Here is a 27611-nt window from a genome sequence, read left to right as displayed (position 1 = left end):
GTTGTCGGAAAGCGCGTTTACGCTTGCGTTGCCGTCCATGTTAGCGTGGCCAGGTACCCATACCAGGACAAAGACGTGAGAAGGATGTCTGTTGAGAGTGTCAGTCACTAGGTTAGAATTATTTACGCTGTACCGCGGTACAGCGTAAATAATTTCGGATGGCGGATTGCGAATCTGTGAAAATGTAAGTGGGGTGTTCGGTGGAGGTTGTGAGAGCAGCATGTTCTATGGCAAGGGCGATGGAGTGTTCTTCTAGGGAGGTGGCATCTGGCGGGCAGAAAAAAGGCGTTTGTGCGGAAACCAGAGACGAGTGGCGTATAAAGGCTGCGGTTCCTGTTTGCGTGGAGGAATAATGGCTGGCCTCTGTGAAATATACCGCCGATCCCTGCTTTTCTAGGAAGGAGACACGTTTGGTCAGGGCTTTACAGCGTAGGAAGCGACGGGTGGCATGCCTGGAAGGGTTCATATTCTTAGGTAGGGGTTTTATGCGGATACGTGGGAACGTGGCCCAAGGAGGGGGAGTTGTGGGGATTGGAGGAAGCGACGCAGTGCATCAGTGCCCGACCCTGGCGAGATGTCTGAAGGCGCTGAAGTTCGGCTTGTTTGTGTATCTGAATGCGTTCTTCTATAGTGTTATATGTGCCGGTCTCGATTAGATTGTTAGTGGGAGCGTGGCACGCCGAGGGCAATGCGGTAGAGCTTACGGAGAGCTGCCTCTAGTTTGGTTAGTTGGGTGGGCGTGGGATGCAGGTATGGCACTGTGTACAGTATGCGGGACATGGTAAAAACATCTATAATACGTAGGAGGTGCTGTTCGTGTAAACCAGTCTGGCGATTTGTGACACGGTGCAGGAGATGAACCATATGCTCGATCTGAGTGTATATTTCGAAGTGTAGGGTAGGAACTACTGGAGTAGTGATAAGTAAGACCGAGAATTTTTAGTGAGTCTATTTTGGGAATTGGGGTATTATCAATGGAGATGTTGATGAGGTCACGATCAGGGGCTCTGCCTTTTTTGTTCGTTATGATCATGAGGACCGATTTGGAAGGGGAGATAGAGAGACCTATGGTGCGAACATGGTTGTTTATTACAACACATGCTTGTTGAAGAGTTTCTTCGAGTTGGTCTGGGCTACCATGGGAGGACCAGAGTGAAATATCATCGACATAGATGGAGTAGGAGAGGTGGGGGACATATAGTCTAGGAGGGGAGGCAGTTCGGCTAGTGCCAAGTTTAAAAGGGTTGGAGACAGGATTGAGCCCTGTGGGGTGCCAGAGGTTAGATAAAAAGATGGATCCGAAGATCCCGGGATGCTTAAAGAGGCTGTGCGGTCTGAGAGAAAGGATTTGATATAGTTGTACATTCGGCTGCCGCAGTTTGTTCGAGCAAAATTAGCGAGGATTGCCTCGTGTGAAACTGTATCAAATGCTTTGTGAATGTCGAGGGCTAGGAGGCCGCGAAGTTGGGAGGAGCTCGGGAATTCATAAAGATCATGAGAGATACGGAGCAGTGTGTCCTGCGTCGAAATGTCGTGACGGAAGCCGGTTTTGATGTATGGGAGGGGGCAGTGGTGTTCAATGTGCCATTCGAAGCGGGTAAGCACCATGCGTTCGAGAAGTTTGCCTACGCACGAGGTAAGAGAAATGGGTCTAAGATTGTCTTTAGATGCAGGTTTTCTGAGTTTTGGGATAAGAACGATGTCAGAATGTTTCCAGGATGACGGTATCGTGCCAGTGTCCCAGACATGGTTAAAAAAAGTGAGGAGAGATTGTTGAGAGTCTGAATTAAGAATTCTCAGGATCTTGTACGTGATTTTATCCGGGCCGGGGGTGGTGTTGCGGTGCAGGGAGTCTAGTGCTCGTTGTAGCTCCTGAAAAGTGAAGGCGGTGTCCATGGGCGACACTGGAAACGACTGCTCGGGAAGTCTGCTTGTGGGGTGGTCTGCACTATTCTGGAACAGTAAGCTGCGGATAGAGTTGGCGAGATCGGTAGGAGCTTGTGCTAAGTAAGAGCTTCGGAATCGGATTCATGCGTTGTGTTGGCTGAATGAGAGTTCTAAGGAGGGAACAAGCGCGCTTTGTGCTCATATGGGAGTTTAGTGAATCGCAGAGTGTCGCGAAATTCGGGTCCCTCCATGGCTGTCTTTTTTTTCGCTCGCCATATTGGGACCCAGCGGGGGGATGCCGGCGGAGTAGGAATGTCTTCGCCGCCATTTCGGCCCACGGGTCAGTGGGCCATGTGTTTCGGCGAGAGAGGGGCGAGAGTGCCGCGGCTGCGGTGTAGCCCCGAGTGCGACGGCAGCGGCGACTTCGGGCACCGAGAATTGCCCACGAGGAGGGGACTGTGCGCGGCCCAGGTGAACCCAAATTGCGTCGCCGATCAACGGGACTCACCGCAGACGACAGGCGGACCGGCGCATTTTCCCCGTCGAGACCACCGACCAAACCGAGCTCAGGCATCCTCCCCTTCCCCACTCTTCTGCAGACTCTAAAATCGCCCTCTCTATTATCTTCGTCCGTCACATAGACTCCGCGGACTTGATTATCCTCCCTTCTTAGTGTACCGTGTTGTGTGTATGGGTGTGTGTGTGTGTGTGTGTCTAGCGGGCCTATTGTTAGAGTCGCGGGGGGAAGCTCCCCAGCCCGCCTATTGTCTGCCTTTCTCCTCCCCTCCTGTTACGGTCGCCTGTTTCCTGAGCCGAGCTTCGTTTTCTTTGCCTGTATTACCCTCTGTGTCAGTCTGTACATTTCCTGTGTGTGTGGATGAAGTAAATGTGGTTTGTTTTAAAACGGTTATCCCGTGCCCCGTCTCATGCCTCACGCCAGCGGCCAATCGGGCGTGGACCTATGGCCGGTTAGCAGATCCGAACCACATTCTCGAATTCGCACGTAGGGGGGAGTTGTTTGTCGCTCCTCCCGTCCGAGACATCGGCCCCTAAATTACCCCGTGCAATTTTGTGACACAGTGTCCACCAATTCGTGCTGGCCAATAAATTAGCATATTCCTCTGCCTCCAGTGTTAGTAGGTTTATGCGGCGTCGAAGACGGCGGTTAGATTTATTTCTGCGCCAGCGCCGCATAAGAGATCGGCGAGCGTCCCATATGTGAAGTAAATGTGGGCCTACGTAGGGGGCTGCGAGTGTGGGGGCAATGAGTTTGGTGTGTTTTGTATAGTTTTCACGAAGGGAGCATAGCCAAGCGTCACGATTTCTGGGGTCCAGGGTGGGAGTGTCAATTAGTGAGCGAAATGCGGGCTTGTGATCTCGGGGCTGACTTATGAGAGGTGAGGGTGATTGAAATGATTGCGTTGTCGCTCCCGAGGTTTTCATGCAAGCGCCCCCATAGGGGTGTGAGAGTGCACGGTAAAATGCAAGGTCAGGGTTCGTATCACGCTCGACAAAGTTGCCTATACACGTAGGATAGCAAGTGTCGTTGAGGAGAGCGTAGCGCCCTTGGAGAAATGCGTCTACGAGCTTTCGACCCTGGGGAAGTATATGATGACTTTAAGTCGCCAATGATGAAGGAGTCCTGGTGAGGATCGCGAGAGCGAGTGAAGAGGGATTTAAAAGGAGGTGTTGGTTTCCGAGGATGGTGGTATACGTTGATAACTCTGAGGGTAGCAGATGAGTGAAGGTCGGGTTTTACAAGAATGCCATGAGTGTGAAAATAGGGTGTGTTAATCTGTGAGGTGTCAAGTGCAGTGTACGTGAGGTTTTGGGCTATTAAAGTGACAAGAATAATGGAATGTGGGTCTTCAGGGTCACCTGTGTGATACGTGTTGTAGCCCGATACAGCTGGGGCATGAAAGGCTTCCTGAAGAAGGATGATTTCGGGGGGGTTATAGTGAGCTTTGATATATGCTTTGAGGGAGTTAAGTTTCTTGCGGAGGCCGCGACAGTTCCATTGCCATATTATTAAAGGTTTTCGCGTGTTCATGGTTTGTGAGCTGTACTGGAGGAGCTTGCATTGCGAGGGCGGGGCCTAGCTGATAGGGAACGGGCGCGTTTGTTAGGGTTGCGGAAGGTGTGACCTAGTGCCTCTTCTAAGGCGCCAACTCGCCGTTCGAGAGCATCAGATTGGAAGAGATCTTAGATGGTGGTGGGTATGGGTACAGGGGGTTGGTCAGTTGTATTTGTAACTGGGGTTGGGGCAAGCGCATCGCGGTATGAAGCCGATGCAGTGATAGGTGCAGAGACAGGCTTTAGGCCTCGGGGAGGAGGGGAGGGGGAGAGTGGCTGGCTCACGGCTTGATGTCGCGGGGCCTGGGCTGCTGGTGAGTGCGCTGTGTCTTGGAGTTGGGTAGGCTTGGTCTCGTTGGGCTTCAAATTTTGTCGTTGATGGTGGATTGTAGCCGTGGTGCTTGGATGGCGATGACGAGACCGGGATCTGGAACGGTGGTTGTCCGGTGCTTGCGAAGCAGGAGATGACTGGTTGTCTGTTTTGCGGGTAGCGAGTCGGCGGCGGTAGGCTTGTTGGGTGACCTTGGCGTCGGCTTTAAGTTTTTCGGGGCACTCTGTCCAGGTGCTGGGATGAATGCCTTTGCAGTTGCGGCAGGTGGCGTAGCAGTACGTCATGCTCTTGGCCGGGCGGAAGCTTGGTGAGGTCTTGGGAGCAAGTCTGGCATAGCTCCGTAGAAGGGGGCAAAGTGCACACATCCTTCCGCTGGCCTATTTTATGGCACGGGCACCGTTGGCAGAACTGAGCTTTCGGGGGTTCTGGGTGGCATCGGTATTCGGCCTGATAGTACAGGACGTAGCGGGGGACGAAGGATCCTTCGAAAGTGATGAGGGCTGTTTCCGTGCTGCCCATCATGCGAGCCTTGATGATTGGAGCCCCAGTGGAGATGAGATGGGATAGTAGTTCGTGTGACGAGGTTCCAGCTGGGACGCCGTGAATGACACTCCGGCAGGAGTCTGTGGGAGACGCTTCGTACGTTGTGGCAGGGACTTCCGTTGAGGCAAGGAGAAAGGAGCGAATATTTAGGAGCCTCTGTTGAGCTGATGGGCGGAAGGTTTTTACGGCGATCAAATTTCGCTGTGGTCTTGGCTGAAGAATTGAGTCAGTAATTTCACTTAGGCTAAGGCGGGCGGCGGCCGCAAGGGCTTGCATGAGTTCATTGGGTTTGCTCTTCGTAAGTTGGATGCCCGAAGGGCGGATTACAATTGTTGTGAGGTCTTGGCTGCGTCCACGGGAGTGGTATACGGTTTGCCAGCGGGAATCGGTCTCGGAGGACATGGCTGGTTGTTGTGGGAGGGCTGGGTGAGCAACGCCGGGGCACGCTACCGTTGCCACGGCGCTCGGGTTCGCCGAAGCGCCAGTTAGGCCTAGCTGGCCGTGCCGGCGTGGTCGATGTTTGGGGTGAGATTCATGAAAAACTGGGGCTCACCGGAGGTTGAAACTTGGACTGGAGGGTCCCTGCGTGTTCCGGCGTCGGTGGCCGTGCTCGTACAGCTGCTGAGAGGTGCAATGACGGTTGTAGAGGAAAGAACGCCAGAGTTCAGCGGAGGTGCGAACGTCGGCGTTCGAAGAAGCCTTTGGCTGAAGTAGTGTCACTAAAAGGAAGTTTGCTAAGGCAACTCCGTGGCTTTTGCCTGCACCGGCCGGGCCGCGCGTTTTTCCCCTCTTCCAAACCGCTCCTGTAGCCTTCATGCGTGCTCGTGGTCGCCGCCGGACCGGTTTCCTGAGTGCGACGACGCGTGCGGACACGCGTCCCTCTCCGCTCACGCGTTCCCCGCTTTATGTGGGGGACACATGTCCGTCCGAGCAATCCGGTTTCCGACGCGGCGCGACAAAATATCTAGCAGGCTGGACGCGCGCTGGAGCGGCCGCCGCGGCGGGTCATCCGGCGGCCAAACCGGTTCTCGGGGCGGAGACGCGCGCGGGGAAACGTGCTTTTCCACTCCCGTGCGGTTCGACACATGTGCGGAGAGCGACGCGCTCCCGCGCGCGTTTTCCCCCTCTCCCAAACCGGTCCTGTAGCCTTCATGCGTACTCCTGGCCACCGCTGGACCGGTTTCCAGAGCGCGAATACGCGTGCGGATATCGTCCCTCTTCGCTCATGTGTTCGACCCTTTATTTGCTCTTTCCAGCCTGGTGGCAATAGCAGAACATTGGGCGGACCCGGACGGTGATCCGGGCTTCTAGAACTGAACGCAAGACATTCAATTCGTTTTAAGGTATTTGCTGCGCAAAAAGAACCCGCATGCACAGCATTCCGTGCTCTCATGATTCAGGCTGCATGGAAGTGGTGTGAGAAAAAGCCCTCCACACTAAGCAACTAAACTATATACTACAGAATGTGTGCCCATAAATTATGTGAGGTAATTTTTGTCTTGCGTGCATTTTAAGCAGAAGACCGCGCATACTATGCGTGGCGCTTTGCGTTGGTGCAGTATTGGTGCAATAAATTTAAAGCGCAAAGACGAAGCTCCCATTACGATGTATTTAGTGGATAAACAAAAAAAAAACACGCATTTGCGAGCATGGAATGTGCATTTATGGCACGCGATATCGAAGCACACATGAAAATACTGACAGTAGATGACAGGTGTACTTTTGGCTTGTGGCTCCTGGTTGACCAATCTTCTGGCTGACTACATAGGTATGTTCACTTGCATATTGGGATGCTTATCAACAGGGACTCCAGAAATGGGGGGGGGGGGGGGGGGGGCTCAAGCCCCCTCTGTTGTTAAAACGAAGGGACTCAGCCTCCCCCCAGGTCTTGGCACAATTATGCAAGTCTTGGTTCCAACCCTCCCCCCCCCCCCTCCCCAAAGAAAGACTCGCTGGAGTCATAGAGTTTCCTACTAATATATACTAGAGGGAAATCTGGCAACTCTGTCTAGGCAAGCCACACTTCTCTGAGCGTTCCGTTATGGTCCCTAGAATATGAGTATATTTCTAGGGACCATAGTTCCGTCATGTACCGGCATGGAGGAAGATTTGTACCGGTCAGGCCATGTTCCACTTGTCCTTGGCATGGCTCTTGAACCGGCTGAAAAGTTGGATTTGGCTTTGAAAAAGCAACAATGTTATTGTAAAATATTATTTAAATGTGGCGAATTAATATCAAAATAAAGTTCTGACTAGATTTATTTGTCAAGGAATATTTGAAAACTTTATGCAGTACAAAAAAGAAAAAAGAAATGTTAAAATAATTGTTCCTTTTGGCTTCAGGAGCAAAAAAAGTCGTGTCAAGTGGGTAAGGGATATCGCTCGTCGCTACTAGTGTTACAGTGAACTAGAATACTAGTGCCGCCACTGACTGTACTAGTGTGTACTACAAGACCGCTACGGCGGCGCTCATGGCGAAATGCGACCGCAGCGACAGTTTTACGTGTAGTGTAGAATAAAATTCTATGGCTGGAGTGGTCCAAAGCACGAGGCTCAACGACTGAGTCATTTTCCCCTTTTGCCTGAGCACACGTCCAATCTTCTAAGGCAAACCGTTATTTTATTCTCCATTCACTTTGGTTATTTTCTTATTATAACTTGCTCTGCCACATCAGTTGTCATTAGAGTTTTGAGTAAATGATTTCCTTCCAATAACTTTATTTACGATGTCAACTGCATCACTCATGAAGGCTCTTAAGTGCATTTTGTGTGGAACGCGAGGAGTGCTTACGGTCTTCACTAATGATACAAATAATAGCCTCAATTATTACATTATGTAGGATTTTTGGAGTCGATAAAAGGCTGTTACTTAAAATAAATGGGGTTTGATTGAAGATTCAGTTGTAAAAGCAGACTTCTTCAAACTTTCTGTTGGAAGTGACCGATCTTTGTGAATGACAACTCAGACGTTGAAAGAAAACGCAGCCTGGTTTCCAGAACGCAGCCTAGCTGGTTTCCTTAAAGGTGCCATGAAGACAAAATGAAAGTTTGGCTCATTAAAAACACTGTTTTGTCCCAATCACAATGACACTAATTTTATCATGCACTTCTCACAAATAATAGAGATTTTAAATAAACCATATGAAGCTGCGGTGACTCCCCAACCACTTTCCGGCTATTTTTCTGTGACGTCACAAATTCTTGAATCGCAATGATACTAGAATTTCATCATGAACTTCTCAAAAATACTCGAGATTGTAAAGTAACCATATGAAGCTGCGGTGACTCCCCAACCACTTTCCGGCTGTTTTTCTGTGACGTCACAGAATCTTGAATCGCAATGATACTAGAATTTCATCATGAACTTCTCAAAAATACTCGAGATTGTAAAGAAACCATATGAAGCTGCGGTGACTCCCCAACCACTTTCCGGCTATTTTTCTGTGACGTCACAGAATCTTGAATCGCAATGATACTAGAATTTCATCATGAACTTCTCAAAAATACTCGAGATTGTAAAGAAACCATATGAAGCTGCGGTGACTCCTCAACCACTTTCCGGCTATTTTTCTGTGACGTCACAGAATCTTGAATCGCAATGATACTAGAATTTCATCATGGAACTTCTCAAAAATACTCGAGATTGTAAAGAAACCATATGAAGCTGCGGTGACTCCCCAACCACTTTCCGGCTATTTTTCTGTGACGTCACAGAATCTTGAATCGCAATGATACTAAAATTTCATCATGAACTTCTCAAAAATACTCGAGATTGTAAAGAAACCATATGAAGCTGCGGTGACTCCCCAACCACTTTCCGGCTATTTTTCTGTGACGTCACAGAATCTTGAATCGCAATGATACTAGAATTTCATCATGAACTTCTCAAAAATACTCGAGATTGTAAAGAAACCATATGAAGCTGCGGTGACTCCTCAACCACTTTCCGGCTATTTTTCTGTGACGTCACAGAATCTTGAATCGCAATGATACTAGAATTTCATCATGGAACTTCTCAAAAATACTCGAGATTGTAAAGAAACCATATGAAGCTGCGGTGACTCCCCAACCACTTTCCGGCTATTTTTCTGTGACGTCACAAAATCTTGAATCGCAATGATACTAGAATTTCATCATGAACTTCTCAAAAATACTCGAGATTGTAAAGAAACCATATGAAGCTGCGGTGACTCCCCAACCACTTTCCGGCTATTTTTCTGTGACGTCACAGAATCTTGAATCGCAATGATACTAGAATTTCATCATGAACTTCTCAAAAATACTCGAGATTGTAAAGAAACCATATGAACCTGCGGTGACTTCCCACCCACTTTCTGCCGATTTTTCTATGACGTCACAGAATCTTATTTGTGCGAATGGTAGACGCTAGTGTCACTATATACCTTATTTAGTGACTCTAGTAGACGCCAACCAAAGCCACTACCAAGAAACGTGACTTGGCAGTTGTAGCGGGGCCACCAGTTATGTTTGATCACATCAGTTAAATGCGTATGTTCAGTTAAAACACTGATAACTATATTTATAGTGCTTGTCCACATTACATCCCTCCTGCTCATAATATGTGGTGCGAAACTTTAAGCTTTTTAAGATTTCGTACAGTTTTTTGGTTAAAAACATGTCTTCTGTGGCTGGAATGGAGCTGAGTGAGTTACCAAATTTCAGTTTGTCTCTTCATGGCCCCTTAAAGGGGCCGTGAAGAGACAAAATACAACTTTATTAGAGTCATCATCGTTATCATCATCATCGATTGCCCGAGTCCCCCACCTGCAAAACACTTCTGAAGCCGTTGTGTATTAAAACAATGAGTTAAAGGCCCAAATAAACCTGACCCAAAATTATTAGTTGTTACTGCTAAAACATCTTGATTTACAATCATTATTTATCTTATTCAGTCATTAAGCAAGAAATCAAACCCCCTTTCTTAAAGTACTGACATGAAAATTTCATGTTCCAATTTTATTGCCTTTATCGATGCCTAATGGTCTGGCGAACCCGAAACAGCACTTCAGCGTGCGATAATTAATTACATTGAACAGCCTGAAAATCGTGTTTCAAATTCCTGCGCTTTCATCCCGAAGGCGCATATGACAGAATCCCGGCATGACCTCACCGCTTTGTGCGGACGTCAAAACACTGGGGAGGCCGGTGGGGGCGTTGTTTCGACCGCGCCGCCGCCAGAGCTGAACAGCCGAGCTGCCTGAAGGTGCTAGGCCTACCATTGCGGTGGAAATTCGATGACCGCTTTCAATAAAACTCCTGATGGGCGACTTCTATTGCGATTCCAGGCTATGTTAACGCATCCTTTCCCGTGTGTGAAACTTTATTTTTGCCAACACTGCCTTTCTGGGCAGCGGTTATGCCAGTAGCTCAGGCTACGTGCACCCATTTGTGAATGTGCCAGCGCCCGCTCGCCACTCGCGGGGCCGCGCACATGAAGCGACGTCACAAGTTTTTGACGAGTGCTGTCGCGTCACTTCTTTTGGCTTTCACAGAATGATGTCACGCTGATGTCCATTTGCTGAGCGCCGCGCTCCGCGCGCTGCTCCGTCGGCGCGATGAATGAGATCCAATTAAAGTATGTTCTTCGCATCGCAGGCCGCTCATATTTCAGCCAGGGGATTCTGTTGAGTAAGGGAAGCGAACTGTGCAATAATAGTAACGCCAAAAATTGGTGTCAGTACTCCTTTAAGAGATAGACGGTTAAAATTCGAAGCTTTCTTCCATGCAACCTGAGTCAAAGTCAAAGTCCAAAGTGTAAAGTGCTTCAACCATGTCGGAATGGCGCAAACGGATAGATATTGGCTTCATAACGCGAGGGATCCAGGTTCGATTCTGACCACGGGAATCATGTTTTTCTTGAGGCGCTTGATGTGCCTTTGTGGAAACCTATGGTGTAAGTTGGCGTTTCTGCAGTGAGTTTTGGGTGTAACGATTTGGATTTTGGAATTTGACTTTACTTTGAAGACATTGGCTTTTACCCAGAGAAAGCTTCGCATTTCAACAATCTTTCACTTTGACCACGATCATCGTCATCGTCAGAAAAAGTTGGCTTTCCTACAGTGTTTTGGGGCAATGTCATAATTAGTGGGGCATAGCAAGCTTTGCTTTAAAAATGCATAACCACATTAGCTTGTTACCTCCGTGTACTAAATGCTTCCATTTATTCCTTCACTTAAAAGAAAGTGGACTAGACTCCTTCTGCTGCTTATACTCTTGAAAGCAGTGGCATTGAACCAATTTAACAACCCATAAACCAAGTTCAGTTGACATATTATACAGCGATGATTGTAAATATCTGAACAAAATGATCAGAAGGCCACGCAAAAATATATTACGAAAGCGGCGCTCTCTGGGTCTCCAAGCTAAAAACTATTAATTTGTGGCAGCTGTACTCCAGCAGGGAATAGTTTATACACCGCATACACACGGGTATGTCCCCACAACATTTACAACTGAAAATTCCATCGCTTGAGGAAAATTTGAAGATTATGGACACAGTTGATGTACATTTCCTTGGCAATAACTATGATTATTTACAGTTGCCGTCTTTGGCAACCTCTGCTTTGATGACAGCAATAGTTTTGAACTGACTATCCATGTGCCGACACTGATGATTGTTTTGTGACTGATTGACTGTGCGAGCGAGCTACAGCATGAACCTCCCAGCAATGCAGGATAAACAGCTGCACCGTAAAAAATTCAAGCCTGATTTCTCTTTCTAAGGAACTCGTAAGAAAGTAGAGTAAAATGGCAGCTGATGAGTGCATTCATACACATGCAAACAATCACGCTCCTCCTCCCCAATCTACTCTACTCACACGCAAAGACAGTGTCCCCCGTCAGAGCGAAGATGGTGATTCCACTCATTCTGTTAGATGGCACAACACTGCCTTTCGGGGGAGGTGTCAGGAATCTGCTCCTCAGGAGAGAAAGTGGTGGTGTGTCGCTTTGCTCCACTCTTTGCTGATCTGCCACTGTTGTCGCCTTATGCTACTCCTCGTCATTGTTGCTACGGGCACGTGTGCCTGTTTACTGTCTCACATGGGGACAATTATCCCAATGTTTGTTCTAATGCTCATGTTGGCAAGGGGCGGGCCATGCAGATGAGGCGTTGTGACCTACACGTGACCAATTTTTACGTGGGTCCAGGCATGGCAATATTCGGTGCTTAGAAAGAGCAGAGTTGAGCATACTAGTCTCATGGTATTCTTGCAGCATATTTCATAGGAGAAGGCAGCGGCCCAGTGGTACTTCTTGGTGGCACCCTTAACTCCCAGTGGAGCTTGTCACCTATTATCGTTCCCGAAACATGGCCTCTCTCAGATGGTCTCAGCTGCAACAAAGCGCAGTATTATCATGTTTCCATCTATGAATTGCCTAGTAACTTTAGCCAATTTTTCTTTCCCGCATTTCAAGCTCTTCATTAATGGCAACATTATTGTGACTTCCTTTCCACACCTCTTCATATTATCATCAAGAACCTTGTGAACAAAGTACAAACTTAGCAAACACCTCTTATAGAGCAAGTAAAGTGCCCCCCCTTTTACATACACACCAATTACTGTTCATGCCCACACCACTGCAGCTTTGTGCTATCATGTTTTAACATTTGTCTATACACACGCACTCTTAGCCTTGAAAAAATTGTCTGAATCCATGAGATTAAAATAGGACAAAAGGCTGGCTTACCCTTACTTTAGAATTTATTACACACAAACCTCGTTATAACATTACGGGATATAATGAAATAACGGGTATAATGAAGTAAATGAAATTCCCCTTGAAATCTCCATAGAGACCCATGCATTTGAAACCATGTTGTAACGAAGTAAAATTGACCTGTCAATGGATATAACGAACTAAATTAGTCTCCCCCCCCCCCCAAAAAAGCCCTACCACGGTACGTGAAGTATTCCGCTCGCTCACGGCCGAGCGAGCTTGCCTCCTCGCTCAGCCAGTGGGGCCGAGCGAGTGGGCTGGCGGGCTACGTGACGGCAGTGAGAAGCGGCGCCAGGTGGGTTCCATGAACCCCGATGCCGAAGCAGTCACTACAGAAGAGACAACCGACGAGTTGTCGCAGATGTCACTCAACAAACGATGACGCCATGATCTCCCATGCGCACACGTTCGACGTTCCAACGTCAGCACAGGCACTTGATGCGGTTGACCATCTACGTCGTTTCTTCGGCACCCATGGCTATGTCAAAAACAGCATCAACGCGGTGGCCACCGCTGAAGAGGAAGTTTTTCGTTTCCGATGTCCGAAACGAAGGAGCATCATGGACTTTTTTCCAGCTATGTCTAGCAGACAACAAAATAGGCAGTGTGCGTGTTCAGCAAGCAAAATATTTGTCTTCTCTTAAATTTCCGTCACATGCGTGGTCGCATAGCGGTACAGTGGGCCGCGAGGTGGTTTCCTTCTTTACACGCTTATGGTTTTGCACCCAACTGAGCATACATTGCCGTAAACTGTTATAATTGATATAACAAAATAATGGATATAATGAAATAATTACGGCTCCCTTTCAACTTCGCTACAACGAGGTTTGAGTGTATCATCTACACACCGTAACATGGTAATGAAACCAATTTTCAAGCTAGGGTGCGTCTTGCCACTCCTTCCACTTTAACTAGCATGGCACTAAAGTGGAGGTGTGAGGGAGTAGTTCAAGTTTTAATTGCTTCACAGGCCACATCAAATTATGTGTGGACCCAATGCAGCTCATGCATTCGATACCCCTAACGTTAACAAATGTCTTGATTGCAAACAAAGAAGCACCAACATCAGTGAGCCTAGCTAGGCAGGCAGGAGGTCCAGGTGCCAAGTCATGTTTTTGTTAAGAATGCCTCTGGGCTTGCATAGGGGATCCCTGTTTTGTAAATTACACAAGTTGTTGCATCATTCTTAAAAGCAGGCTTTCAGCATTCTAAATAGTACGCTTCTGTCAAATGGAAGATATGTGTGAGGTCGTCTCCAGTGCATGCATACAGAATTGTATGCAATGCTTGAGCCTATGCACAGCTGCTTGAGCTTTGATGGGATGGCCAGCTGGCTGCCAAGTGTGGGGATGCACATAGAGAAAGAGCTTTGACTTTTGTCTTACATTTTGGCCTCTGCACCAACTAGAGCATAATTGTCACTTCACACGTTACGGCTCAAGGAATGCTTGCAATATCATACTGGACCTTGCCAATTTTGAAAACAAAATGCATGGGCATCCTCCTGGCAATCTGACAGCACCGTAGGCCTGCCTATGGACTCTAGAGACTACACCCAGGCAGTTGTTGCTGATGCCACATTTCATGTCACATACAAAAAAAGAGCCAATAATGTGCAGTTCCTGAGTGTTAAACTCTGAAACTCAGAAAAAAAGTTAATGAAATTAGTAACCTGTGAAACTGATATAATGCAATTTCCTTTTCCAGCTTTGAAAATGCTTCACCGTGTTACAAGCAGGATATCGGGGTACCTAACACTGCTTGCTATATGCGGTAGGTACTACTGTTCTTGCCGACAAACTTTCTAATGTCAAATTTGCCTAGCACCTAAATAGGAAAATGGCATGCCTGTTGTGGCTTGCCTCGTTGCGGTTTTAGAAACCTATTGCCATCACTAATATGCTTTCCCAGGCTTTACGATCCTGCACGTGAGAAACAGCAGCAGGAGTGGGCCACAGTGGCTACTTCTGTATCATATAAGCAGCGGAGAGCATTTTCACCTGCAGATTCCCTTATTTTCAAGCCACACAAAGTGTACAGTTTATCTTTCATGATGAAATCACCTAGGTAGCACCATTATTAGATAAGGTATGAACTAAACTTTGTACACAACTCGAGCAAGGAAAGGAAGAGGGAAACTGCGTAACATGCAGATATTGGATAGCTAGATTTATGCTGTTCTGGCCAGAAGCATATTAGACCCTTATCAGCCAAAATTTACGCACAATTCCAAAAAATAAGTGAAAAGAGGTGAAGCAGAACAAAATATGGCTATTCATTTGATTTATGTGCGAATTGAGTGACCGCATAAATAAAAACATAACAGGATGTGATGATTATCGAGATTTATGCCATAATATGGTTGGGTGAAGTCCAGGCTAGAGTGAAATTAATTTTTGTAGGCACACCCCAAAGCAACCAAAAGCTAACTGCTCACTTTTATTAAACATTGATGGGGCTACTGTCCACACATGAATCGTTTCAGCAAAATAGAACCATCGATAGGGAACAGGAGCTAAAAGTAAGCACACTGATGCTGATGTGAAAACATGTATATTCCAGTTTGTAGATGTGTGGTTTATGCCGTGAAGCTTGCTTTAACCATAGACTGCTTGCTTGTGGGGCAGCGTTCTCCTGTGGTGCTAAAGGAAATTGCCATCAGGCACGTCAGAGACACATGCAGCATCTAAGCTGCAGCTACTGACTAACAAATGCAAACCGGGTGCTACGTAGAGCTAGTGGAACACATGTAAAAAGTATTTAGATGATGGCACTTTCCCTTTGTTAGGTTAGGTGGGAAGTTTTTGGGCTGGGATTGATTAATTTATTGTAGGGTTTAACGCGCCGACGCAACACAGGCGATGAGGCGCGCCGTAGTGGAGGGCTCCGGATTAATTTTGACCACCTGGGGATCTTTAACGTGCGCTGAAATCTCATGCACACGGGCGTTTTCGCTTTTCACCTCCATGAGAAAAGCGGCCGCCGCGGCCGGGAATCAAACCCGCGTCCTTAGGCACCTTTTCTAAAAGATTTAGCTTCCCGCATGATGAAAACATTTCAATAATAAACTATTTAGATTATTTGTTGTGCTCAGTAGACAAATACAATTGCATACTGTCACTGTTTGTATGGAAACACTGACTTAGGAGAGCTTAAAAACAAAATATCCACACGACTGGTAACGTGTGAAAAGTTTTTGAAAAATGCCTAACTGTGCACTTCGGCAGTGCTCACACGTAGGCAAACAAAGCGTGCGCTGCCGAATTAGTGAAGCAAATAGAGGGCGACATTTTCCACGAATGTGCTTCCTGATTTTCGACGGAAGATGTAGTCCTTTGAAACAAGGGTAAACTGCGCTAAAGGTTAATACGAATGGAAGAAGTTTCACAAAAGATCATATTATATGGTATATTCATTTTAGCATCAAGATCTGTGGCAGCACTCACCTTGCTATCTAGCAATCTGACAAAAGCCAGCTTTTGTCGAACTGAGCATCTTTCACTGCATTGCTTTTTTTTTTGTTGTTGTTTCTGTGCACAAATTTGTGGAGCTCTCAGGTGGTGGAAAGACGAACTGCACCAGCTCCCCCCACCTGCTTGCACCATGCATTTAGTTCTTACACCAATGCAGGGAGCCGCCGTAAGTTTAAAAAAAAATGTAAAGGCAATGTCTCTGTGGAAGGACTTGGTAAGAATACAGAATTTAATGACAAGTAAGCACACAAGCACACCTTACCAATGGTTGGGGGGGATCCCCCTCGCCAGTGGCCCGTGAAAGTAGCACTATCAAACATACAGTGAGTGCCGCGTCCTCCCCCACACATTCTCCTAGGAGTAGGCGATAGGGATGTTCCTTTCCCGAGGAAAGGCATCATGGTTCCACTCCTCATCCTGCTGAATAGCACATCATTGCTGCTCTGGGGAATGGCGTTGCTCAAGTGACAAAGATGAGTCTTCTTCTCTGCTACCTACTTGTTCACCAGCATCTCTCATATGGAGCATAACTGTGCTTCCACCCATCCTACCACTGCAGCTTCTGAGCAGGATTTTGATACCTCTCATCCTCCATCACATTAGTGAGGCAGAGGTGACTGTGATGATGGCGATGCATTGTGATGCGAAGCTTTTCCTGGGAGCCAGGCATGCATCATGTCCTAGTGTGAAATCTTCCCCCTCAAGAAGGTGCGCACTAGTGGCATGAGAGAGACTCACGACAGACTTGTGCAGAAGCACAACTCAACAGTTTTCTCAACAGTCTTCAGTGCCTTTTGGCCCTAGCCACTTCGTCAAAGGCCAGTATACAGTTAAACCTGGATGTAACGAAGTTGACGAAAGTGCGCAATTTTTCGTTACATGCAGGTTTCGAGTTAAGGCTAGCTGGAATGAAGCAGAAACGAAGCCAAAATGCTGGACATCAGTGAAGGTGAACCCACCCTTCATGGATTTATTTCACAGTGAAAAACTGCGTTAGTTGCGCCTGCTGTTTCACACCAGCTTAGGCACTACACGGCGCTCCAAAGCAGCAAGGTCACTTACCCCCACATTCACAAATGTAACTTAACAATCACTTTTGCGTTTCAACACTTTTCTGTGCCTCAACGCGTTTCAAGAGCCAAAAGTGTGCTGAAAGAGCACCTCTTTGTGAACTTGATGCTCTTTACCGCGCTCAAAATTGTTACTCTATCAAGCGGCGGCATTCTTCTTTCTCGCCGGCGGAGATGCCATTTAAATCTGTGAGCTTGTCTTCAGAAGACACAAATTTTCATTTTCTGGCAGCAGAACTCATCACCAACGAACCTATCTATACCACTGATAGCAGTGGAGACGCACGACAACTCGCTGAAACCGAAACCACACTCACATTTTGATGCCAGGCGAAAAAAAGAAACGTGAAGTGTAGTTACTCTTGCTACCTGATGTGGTGTCACGCTGCGCAAACAAAACCAGAAGTGGCTGCTACGTTAGCCACGGGATGGCACTAGCAGCTATGTCCATCATCATCATGACGAATTGCGTTTTTAGGGTATTCTAGATGCTTCGTTGCTGCCGGCTCCTTACAGTACTGCTAGTATTCACTAAATTAGTTAATTTCTCCGACCAATCTTTCAGTAAAGATGCACAAAACAATAGCTGATCGGCTTGATGACTTCGTTACATCAAGGTTACCCGCCGCAACGTTTCATTACATAGAGGTCACACACACATGAGCATCAGTGGGGGTGGAAATGGGGAATTGAAAAACTTCGTTAAATCCAGGAATTCGTTACGCAGAGGTTCGTTACATCCGGGTTCAACTGTAGTAGCATAGCCTTAGCCAAAGGCTATACTATACCAAGCAGGATAATGTTCTGCTGCAGTGGCTTTACGATGAACATATGGACAAATGTTCTGCTAAAGCAAGGCATACATGACAAACTAATAAAACAATCCACTGCTGTAATCGATTTGCAGGCTGACAAAATGCTGGCTTTATTACAGTGCAAAGACAAAAAAATGAGCACTGCCATTGATCCGGACATTAAAAAATTGGCTATGAAATGGAATTTCTATGTAAAATTTGAGCACTAGTGAGCAAGCACTCTGGACGAAAAAAACAACAAAAAAAAACTGGTTTCTCTGAAAGCATAGCAACGCTGCGTATTTGCACTTGACAGACATTCCATTTTTTGGTGCCTGATTGCACTTTTCCGCATTGCCATTCTCCATACCCATCACAGAAAGCAGAAGTGTTCATAAAAAGTTCCCGAGACTACAAACTCGCCAGTCGTCAATAGGGAGCATGCACGTGTGCACGCTTCTTCATGTGCATGCTTCTTCCTTTCACATGCGCATGCACAACTGAGCATGCATATGTGAAGAAAAAAGGTCAGAAGGCTTTCATTAATCATTGTGCATGTCTAAATACCAGCACCAAATTTCTGTATCCACCAAGTTACCATTTAACCTTACTTAAAATAAGCTAACCTCAAACGCACTCCACAGCCAGCGCACTTGAGTGATACAGTTTGGAATCCACTGCTCACTAACTTAATGCATACACACGTCACGGCATTGTAACCATCAGTGTCACCTAGTCTTCACGTAAGTGCCACACTAAAATTATGGGCAAAATAGGGATTCCGGTAAAAGGCAGTGGTGAGGAACCCCTTGAGGGACAACACTGTATTATCCAGCAGGACGAGATGCAAAATCGTGATGCCTTGTCTCCAGGAAGACAACTGTGTGTCATCCGCCTCCCATGTCAGTGAGAAGTGGATTCAGGAGGAATACATACACAGTTGCAAGTGTACAAAGGTGCAAACTTTTCAGGAAAATGTGTGCACAGAAAACCCAGACAAGAGGGAAGACAAATGCAGCACTGTTTGCCTCCCTCCTTATCTTTCGTTTTCTGTGCGCTGATTTTTTCAAAAATTAATACGCACCACCTTGCCATCGTACGTATACTCAGCATTTTTTTTTACGTATACATTATAGAATTTTTTTGCTTGAAAATAATTTGACACTGCAATAAAAGCAATTCCAAACAGTGCTTTCTTTTTGCAAGTTTGTGCTAGCTATGTGCAAAGAAATAAGCAATTTTCTGCCACCCAGCCTTTTGTCGCTTTTCTTTCAATGCTTCTGCAGGATGAAAGCTTGTCGAGCAGGAGCTCACCAGTTTTTTATAAGTACAGGCAAATTTTCATGCAAGAATTGTTTACAGACCTTTGGATGAGTTCAAAATGAGGTGGGGCTCTGCAAGACGAGCATGCGCAAGCTCAATTCAGATGAAAACGCAGATGTTAGGTGAAGCAGATGTGCTGGCAACAAAGGAAACAAAACATTGAGACTCTTCCTTGCATCCCTCACCTGCAAGGGAATCGTCTCGAAATAGCTCCCTCGGCCGCAGACCCCTTCGGCCGCACTTCACAGGTTTTTCTGCATGCACTTGTAGCTGCCTAGCAGCAGCTGTCTCACCGATGCCAGTTGCTTCCTTTCACGATGAGCATAATCTAGCTGGTGTCCTTAAACCTCGTGTGAAGAGGCTGATTCACAAATAAACACCAAGGCTGCCTCAAGCAAGCAAGACTGGCCACAAGTATATCGGGACTTGTTTGTGTGCACTGGTTTTGCACACACTATCAGTAGCACACAACCTATAAACTAGCCACTGGTCTCTCCAATGCTGGCTCGGGATATTGCGCCTGTTGCGGGATGTTGCGCCAGCAAGACTGCCTCTGCACAAGAGGAGTAGCCCCTGCGAGATTTGCTTTACTGCCATTCAAAAAACTCATAAACGTACCTTTTTACACAGAAGCTGTTAGTGGCATTTCAACCGGAATCGTTCATGACCGTCGTATATGCAGACAGGAAGAAACTTAACTTCTTTTCAACCTGCTCAGTCCTCAAGAGAGGAGAAATGACAGTAGGATGTGAAGCTCTTAATGAATTGTACCTTGACCAGGACCTGTCATGTGTGTCACCCAGGCAGACAGAAAACCACCTCCTCAATCTGCAGCAAAGAAGAAAAATAAAGTCACTTCCATTCAATCCAGCCCTCACTGATGTGCCTCCGGAAGAGAGGGGGAATGGCGGTAGTGAGGAGCAGGATGACGTCACTGCCTTCTATGGTTTGCCCATTGAAATGTTGCGATTCTGTGATCAAATGATGGTCAGCCTCGCAAAACTGTAATTTTATCAAAGTAATTTTCTTTATATTAATAGAAATGTGTCACACCACCCCATTCTTGCTCTATGCGAATGTTACAATGGTATGCAACTCACAAATTCTACCAGCTGCTATTTGGTACTGAACAGGGCTCAATTGCTGTACCGAGAAAGTTTTCTGGGGAACTGGGTTCCACTGAAATATTACCCTCGTTACTCTTTTGCCCTAGTATAGCCCTAACACAGCACAATATTCCAAAGGCTTGTTGCTGCTGCAAACATGCACAGAAAAGTCACAGTGAAAAAGCTTTCTCTGGTAAGCTTTTTGTTTAGGCCCATGAAAAAGTTTATGAGCCTCGTTTTCATCCTGTAATCGTTATCTTCCACAAGCTGCGGTCTACGAATGGGTGTGCTCTGAACTGCTTACTATTAGTAGGGACTGGATTTTTGTCATCTTTTCTTTTTTTTTTTTTTTTCAAAATATTGATATTTGCCAGCGGCTATTTTTTACAGAGCCCTCTATTTCGTTTTCGGAACTTTTATAGCTTGAACAATGAACCTTTTTCCAGTAGCACTCTGCACATGCGCTACTCTCGCTCCCAGCGACCGACCCACTACTATTGGGGGGCAAAATGTAAACAAAACAATGCCATATTGGATTAGCCAGTTGCGAATGCCGAGCCAGCTAAGTGCTGCTCCGATTTCTGAGCTCTGAAAGGGGCCGAGAAGTAGGCACTACGGCTGCCATAAAAAATTTCTCTGCCACCAAAACCATGCATGGCACCTGGGACAGCTTCCTCAACTGTGCAAGGCAGGTGGAAAAAAAGGGGGTGTTTTTTACAAACCCCCCCCCCAAGTGTGGTTCGGGCGGCTGCCACTAGGGCGCTAAACTACTGGAAAAAGGTCCATTGCTCACCCGTGTCTTCATTGGGCAGAAACCAGCCCACATGACCATAACTTTTGTCACAGAAGTAGTCAAGCAAATTATCGACAGTTTGTTTGTATAGTAACTTACGATACATGGACATGCGCATAGAGGTGCTCATTTGAGAGCTGGTGGTGGACCCTTGTATATCTCATTCACATGAGAAGAAAAAGTTGAAATTTAGGGGGTTATGCCTGGACTGTGAGCTGTCATAGTGAAGGACAACTGGGCTCTAAGGCAGTGGTGTATTCACTGCCTCAGAGCCGTTTTATCTTTTCTTTTTTCTCTTTGAGATGACATGTACAAAATGTACGGATTACTTCCTAAAATTATATATATATACACATTATATATATGATTATGTATATAAATGTGTATACATAATCTCTTTAGGGCAAAAATGCAGCTGGTAACAATAAGTGATAGCTTTTGAGCCTCTTGAGCTTGCCACGCATCATTCCAGTGTACATTTTGTATTGTATACATAGTTTTGTTAGACAGTTTCCACTCAGAAGCCCTCTGATGCTTTAAAAGGGCCATGAAGACAATATGCAAGTTTGGTTGATTCCTGAAAGGGATCAACCAAACGTCCTTAAAGGGGCCATGCAGACAAAACACAAGTTCGGTTCATTCGAAAGATTGCCTCCTTAGAATCATACTGAACCACTGTTAATGCATACTTCACTAAAATAGGCTATATAATTAGGAAAAAAGAGAATGGCCATGCGACCCACTAGCTCATTTCCCTCACTAGAACCTATGACGTATTATGGGCATCTGTGCAATTGGCTGAGGCCAGCAAAAGCAAACCCAAGTTAGGCAGGGCTTATAAACTTGCAGAACGAGCTATTTGCATAAGCAACATTGGCTCACGCGAGCATACCCAATGTTTCACGAAACGATTACTATAAACTACAACAATAAGCCAGGTGCAAATCCTGTCAAAAACAAAGCGAGTGCGAACAGTGGGCCTGAGCGGTATTGTGGCGTTATCTAGTGAATGGACAGTAAACAAAGCAACGAAAGACATTCTGTCATCCACTGCAGCCCCAGTCAACGCACTTATCATTTGTTACAAATGATAAGTGCGTTGGATATGTCATCGCTGATGCCACGAGACACGCGATTTAGCAGGAAAATTGAAATTTTGGCTTAAATTGTGTATTTTCTCAGTGAATAAAGCATCATTTGCTGTGAGACAAGCGCTGGGGGCACTATAAAACAAGACATCTTTAGAATAAAACAAACTGGTATTTTGTCCTCATGGCCTCTTTAATAAAGGAGCAAGGGGGGGGGGGGGCAACGTAGCATATTCTTTCCAGTTAAAACAAGCCACAGTCCTACGCAGCTACAGGCTTGATGGTTTTGTTCGTTTGGAAAAAAATTTTAAGAAGCCTTCAATTTACACCTTCCATCTGTGCAATTTGTCTTTTGCAGCAACTCAGCTAACATGTGCCTGTAGCCACAGTAAAAAGAGTAGTGCCATTACTGCTGCCGTTTTCCGAAGTATACAGCTCATGCAAAGCAATTATTAGCTTTTGTAGCACACAGCTGCACAACAATGTTGCGTTAATGTTGTGAAGCTTAATTCACTGGTGTGCAATTCGCACCACATAAAAAAAAGAGGAAGCACTACTTGCCCATATGAAGTGAACTTAACAAAAATAGGCAGTGAAATACGTCAGTCTGCTCACAATTGAGCAGCTCCACATGCAGTATCCACAACAAAGGAGACAAACAAACTATCGGAAGAAAGTGCTTCCGCAATCACTGCTAGTGTTGCTGGATTGTTTGCCATGCATGCTCACTGGTCGCTCCCTACCCGTAGCTCATGAACCACCTTGTTCTATGGCTAACGGTGCCACCATGTACAAGTGTCTGATTCACATGACTGAAAAAGTGCTACTTCACACGAAGATAAATGAAGAGACACAGGATGAAGCGCTTCGACCTGTGTCTCTTCATTCGCCTTCGTGTTTACGTATACCAACAAGCCCAACTGGCAGTGCTTCTAAGTGATTCACATGTACTTGCGAAATTCAACCCTTTTCATATTCTCATGGAAACGCATTAATGGAAATTTGGTGGTTTTATTAATAAAAAAAAAAGCCCTTTTCAAGACTTCATTTTTCTTCCCGCATGTGGCTGATGACATTAGTGGAGTTCACTGAGGAGCTTGGAGATATGGAGTGTGCAAAATGAGCCTACGGTGAACAGCACACCTCTGGTAAGTTTGGAAAGCCTGAAAGTAGAAATGGTGAGGAGACGGGGGATGGTTGCGAAATAAAGCGAAGTAGTTGCCAGCCTGAATCAAGGCTTCTAATGCAACACATCCTCCTTATATGGAACTCACTAGGGATAACAAGAAAATCTGTTATCAGTGGGATTTCAGTAAGAGCAGAGGGGCCTCCACAGAGAAACATTACTATTGGAAGCTCTCTAAAGCACCTGAACGGACATCGAAGGACACTAACTTTCTTAATTAGCAACGTGTCAGCATTTTTTCACTCGGGAGTAAAAAAAAATGTGGGTGGGGTTGTAAACCCATTCTTGTCTGACTGACTGTTTCAGTTGCTTGATTTCATCGTTACTATTAAGCTATTTTCATCATTGCTGCACTCCAGTTTGGAAAAAAGCGTATAATAGCTAAAGTATCGGCTACATGTGCAAATGCTTGCACAGTGATGACCAGTACCATCGGAACCCAATTGTGACGTGACCCAAAGTCGTAGCAAAATAATTTCACTTCACCAGTGCTCTTTTGTCTTGCCTTGTCTATGCTAAACAATATAATGGGAAGGGCCCCTACCTGTGCTTCTCCTTACAGGCCAGCAATATTGTTCCCGTCTGCCGTTTGTGAAGTATACCAGCACTGTATTTGGAACAACCTTGTTTAGACACAAGCAATGTGTCTAGAACTATCACCTTTTGAGTCAGGAAAGTAATTTGAATAATTCTGCTACTAGATAAAGCCCCCAGCAGCAAATATTCTGGCATCAGCGAAGCAATGCCCCAACCTGTGCAATTGTCACGGCATTAGCGCTGGACACAACCATGCGCTAATTCTTTTTCCACCAGTGTGTGCATGTCACCTTGGAGCTAATATGCGGGCTCCAAGGGATGTTGGTTGAGTCACTGCAGAAGAACTGCGCATAGTCATGCATCACCAATTACTTGGGTTTGCAATCACCATAAATATTCCGGAACTTATCATGCATGTTAACCAGTCCAGCACTGTACGTAAGCACTCCATTTAACAAGCTTCCTTTAAATGGAACAAATTTTTAGTCCCCTTGAGTTTGAATCAACGATCCGACCTTGATGAATCAGCAAGTGGAGGTTTGACTGTATCTACCTTAATAAACAGCAGTTTGAAATAAAGCTGGTGGGTTTGTTCCTCCGACATGGCAAGCTTTTGAGCTGAAGGAAGGTTGTACACTGTCTTCACTGTTCCTTTACAGGGTGTGTGTGCCTGGTTTCAATGACACTACAGTCTCCATGCACAAAAGAAAAAAAAAAAATCCCCTTGCCTGGGGAGTGCCAAGATGGCAGAAGGAAGACGTATTCCCCATTGGCACCTTCCTTCCCAGATTAGTTCCCTACATTTGTTGTTACTACACCTTTTAGTAGTTTGGCTTGTGTTAGCCAAGAGGCAAATTAACTGCATGTACATTATGCTCTTGATATGTACAAGATTCTACACAGACTCCCCTTAGACTTGTATTGTTAGCTTTCAAATGTGAGGCACCAGCCATCTTTTACCCAGACATGCTTTGTGACCATGTTTTTGCTTGTCGCACTACAATAATGGTGCTGTGGATACGCCAAAGCAAGTGCATGGTGTGAGCACTCGCCATGGCCATGCAGAGGCTAAAGTGTGCTGCGCTACTAAGCTTAAGGTGGCAGGTTCAGTTCCAACCAAGAAAGCTGTATTTCCAATTAAAGCAAAGCACACAAAAAAAAAATGTCTGTACGATGCTTTGGAACATGTTAAAGAAGCTTCAATGGCCTAACTTAATCCGGAACACTGTAGTCGGCTAACACGCGTCACAGCACAGCACTGGTGTAAAGTCGCAAGAAGCCTCAATATCGGCCACAATGTAAGAAGGATTTCTTGCACAGCAGCTTGTACAAAAGAGCCTTCTTAGCAATACACCAGTGAAGACAAGGTTGAAAATGGGGTTTTATGCCCTTAAGCTACACATGATCTATGAGGCACACCACACGAAGGGCCATGGATTTAGACACCTGGAAATTATGTACCATGTGCTTGAATCTCGACGTACATGCACTTATTTTCTACTTCCATCAGAAAGACAGGTGCTGTGGCCAAGAATCAAACCCGTCGCCCAAAAGAGCGAGCGACACCTCGGCCACCGCAGCAGATACGAAGAACTTTCTACTGCTTTACTCAGTGTCTAATGCATAACATAGTTTGGGAAGAGAAAACTTGTAATTGCAATTAATGCTTTTATTTTTGCCAGGCTTAACAGTTTAATGTATTTTTTTTTTTTTTCAGGTGGGGAGCAACCTTATCAAGAATGATACCTCAACAAATTCTATACTACAAATAAATGTGACAAACAATTTGGTGTTTAAATTGCAACGTCTATATTCACTGTTGTCTAATGGCATTCCAACTTGTCATTCTACAAATGTGACAATATAATTCACACTTCCACAGTGCACCAATGTTTCGTCCTATGCACTAACATTTGAAAATGTGCTTTGCCAGCTTGTTCAACGCGAATAAAAAAAAATGGTGCCTAAGTGGGGCAACTTAAGTGAATTCACACAGCTCTGAACCGATGGGCAGCTAATGCAACCATTGGAAGCAACAGATTAAATTCGCACTTTCCTCCGAATGACAGTAGCTTGTGCCTATGTACACATCCATAGGAATGTCGGCAAATCGGCCGCTACGGATGGAACAATGAATGCGAGGAGGATAAACTACTTATTACACCATGTCCTGCAGATCCTGGCTCAGGCCGTGGCTGCGAAATTGCACCGAGGCATCTCCAGGCTTGTTGCCATACTACACCCGCTGTTCAAACCGCATTGCGCCTCCTAAGATACGCTAACCAATGATGAGGCCGCAGCCGAAACGGCTCTGGTTCTTGGCATGGTTGAGCATGCCGCTCAGGGCGAATGTGAACGGCAGCGGCTGCAGCTTCTTCTCAAGGACGGCGCCGACGGTCCAGTTGCTGTCGACCATGCCGCGAAAGACGAGGTTCGCCTTGGGGAGGTCCACTTGGTAGCCGATGGAGGCGACGCTTTCACCCGCCCGGAAGTTCGTTTCTACCTCGACGCCCACCTGCGTTGTGTCGCTGCCGCGGTGGTAGTAGCAACAGTGGGCCCCAGCCATGCCCAGGGTGCCGCTGACTATGTAGTTCGGCCCCGTGTACCGTCCCGCCATGGAGAGGACGGCGATCTCCCCGCCGGGCACTTGGGGTCCGTACTGGTACGCTAACTCGGCGCCCAAAGCCACGTTAGGAACCACGTTCTGCAAGTAGTGGGCCACGACGACTCCAGAGCTGTTGAGAATGTCGATGTTACCTAGCGTGGCAGAAGCCGTGTACGAAGGACCTTTGTAGTCTGCCGTCAGCTGGGTGGCAACGTACCGGCTCTCTTGCACTTGTGCCGCTATCTTGGCGCGAACGCGAGGGGTGAACTGGTGAATGATGTTGGCGTTGAGGTTGCCGCTCGGGTCGATGTCGCCAAGAAGAACGGGATAAGACTCTGCTGGACTGAACTGCTGCGTGCCGACATACGTAGCTCCGAATCTATATCCCGACGGCGTTACAGAGCTCATGTTGAGGGTATGGCTGATCTGGAAGTGGTTGCTCAGGCCCTTGTTCACCATTAGTCGACCACCCTCAAAGTTGGCAGGAAATATGTCTTTGCATCTTTTATGTAGATCTTCTAACGTACCGGGATTTTGTGCCTCGGTATCATCTTGAAGTGCCTGGTGGCGCTGGTCCGGTGGTTCTGGTACCGACGGCGGAGCAGGGGCCATAGCCGGCGGCGGAGATAACGGGCTAGAAGAAGCTAAGACGTTGCCCATACTTCGCTCTGGTGTTTACAGTTACGGCCGACAGTATCTCTCGTCGCGAACAATAAGCATTAACGTTTTAGTTAACAATCTATGGAAGCACGTGTTTGCGCTGCAGTGAAATGCCTACCCATAGACGGCAACGACTCCGGCTTCGGCTCACCGCATCCAGTACCGTCGGCGGCTGTCCCTATCCGCACGCCTCGCGCGGATAATTTTTAAAACAGTCCGCACGCCTCGCGCGGATAACTTTTAAAACTGTCCGCACGCCTCGCGCCCGAATGCAGCCGATGCAGCCCTGTTCTGTGATGCAGCCGATGTAGCGCCGTGTGCCGAGTTTCTTTTTCCGGGTGTCATTATGGACGCACCAGTTTCTTCCGCTCTCAACTTGGATGCTATCCGCGTGTTACGTTG

The 27611-nt window shown here is 46.5% G+C and overlaps 2 protein-coding genes across 5 annotated transcripts in view; one reads left to right on the top strand and one right to left on the bottom strand.

Annotated features, from left to right (window-relative positions):
* LOC144154055 (uncharacterized) overlaps nucleotides 1-23414 on the top strand; it is a 37764-nt gene extending 14350 nt beyond the window's left edge. For all 4 annotated transcript variants that reach the window (XM_077685817.1, XM_077685820.1, XM_077685818.1 and 1 more), the window contains 2 exons: nucleotides 14282-14347; nucleotides 23301-23414. The gene's annotated coding sequence lies outside the window, so the exon portion shown is untranslated. The remainder of the gene's footprint in view (nucleotides 1-14281; nucleotides 14348-23300) is intronic.
* A 1635-nt stretch (nucleotides 23415-25049) lies between these two features.
* On the bottom strand, nucleotides 25050-27366 carry LOC144154007 (mitochondrial import receptor subunit TOM40 homolog 1-like). Its single transcript, XM_077685814.1, has one exon. The coding sequence runs from the start codon at nucleotides 27207-27209 to the stop codon at nucleotides 26223-26225; it is 987 nt and encodes a 328-aa protein (XP_077541940.1). The 5' UTR covers nucleotides 27210-27366; the 3' UTR covers nucleotides 25050-26222.
* Between the last annotated feature and the right edge of the window lie 245 nt (nucleotides 27367-27611).

The sequence above is a fragment of the Haemaphysalis longicornis genome, unplaced genomic scaffold (assembly GCF_048455015.1).
Source record: "Haemaphysalis longicornis isolate Haplotype H1 unplaced genomic scaffold, Haemaphysalis longicornis Haplotype H1 scaffold_1, whole genome shotgun sequence".
Taxonomy (NCBI): domain Eukaryota; kingdom Metazoa; phylum Arthropoda; class Arachnida; order Ixodida; family Ixodidae; genus Haemaphysalis; species Haemaphysalis longicornis.
This window is presented reverse-complemented; position numbering and strand designations above follow the sequence as displayed.

Bases quoted from the DNA above. Each gene is read 5' to 3' on its own strand.
- LOC144154007 (XM_077685814.1), bottom strand. From the start codon at position 27,209: ATGGGCAACGTCTTAGCTTCTTCTAGCCCGTTATCTCCGCCGCCGGCT.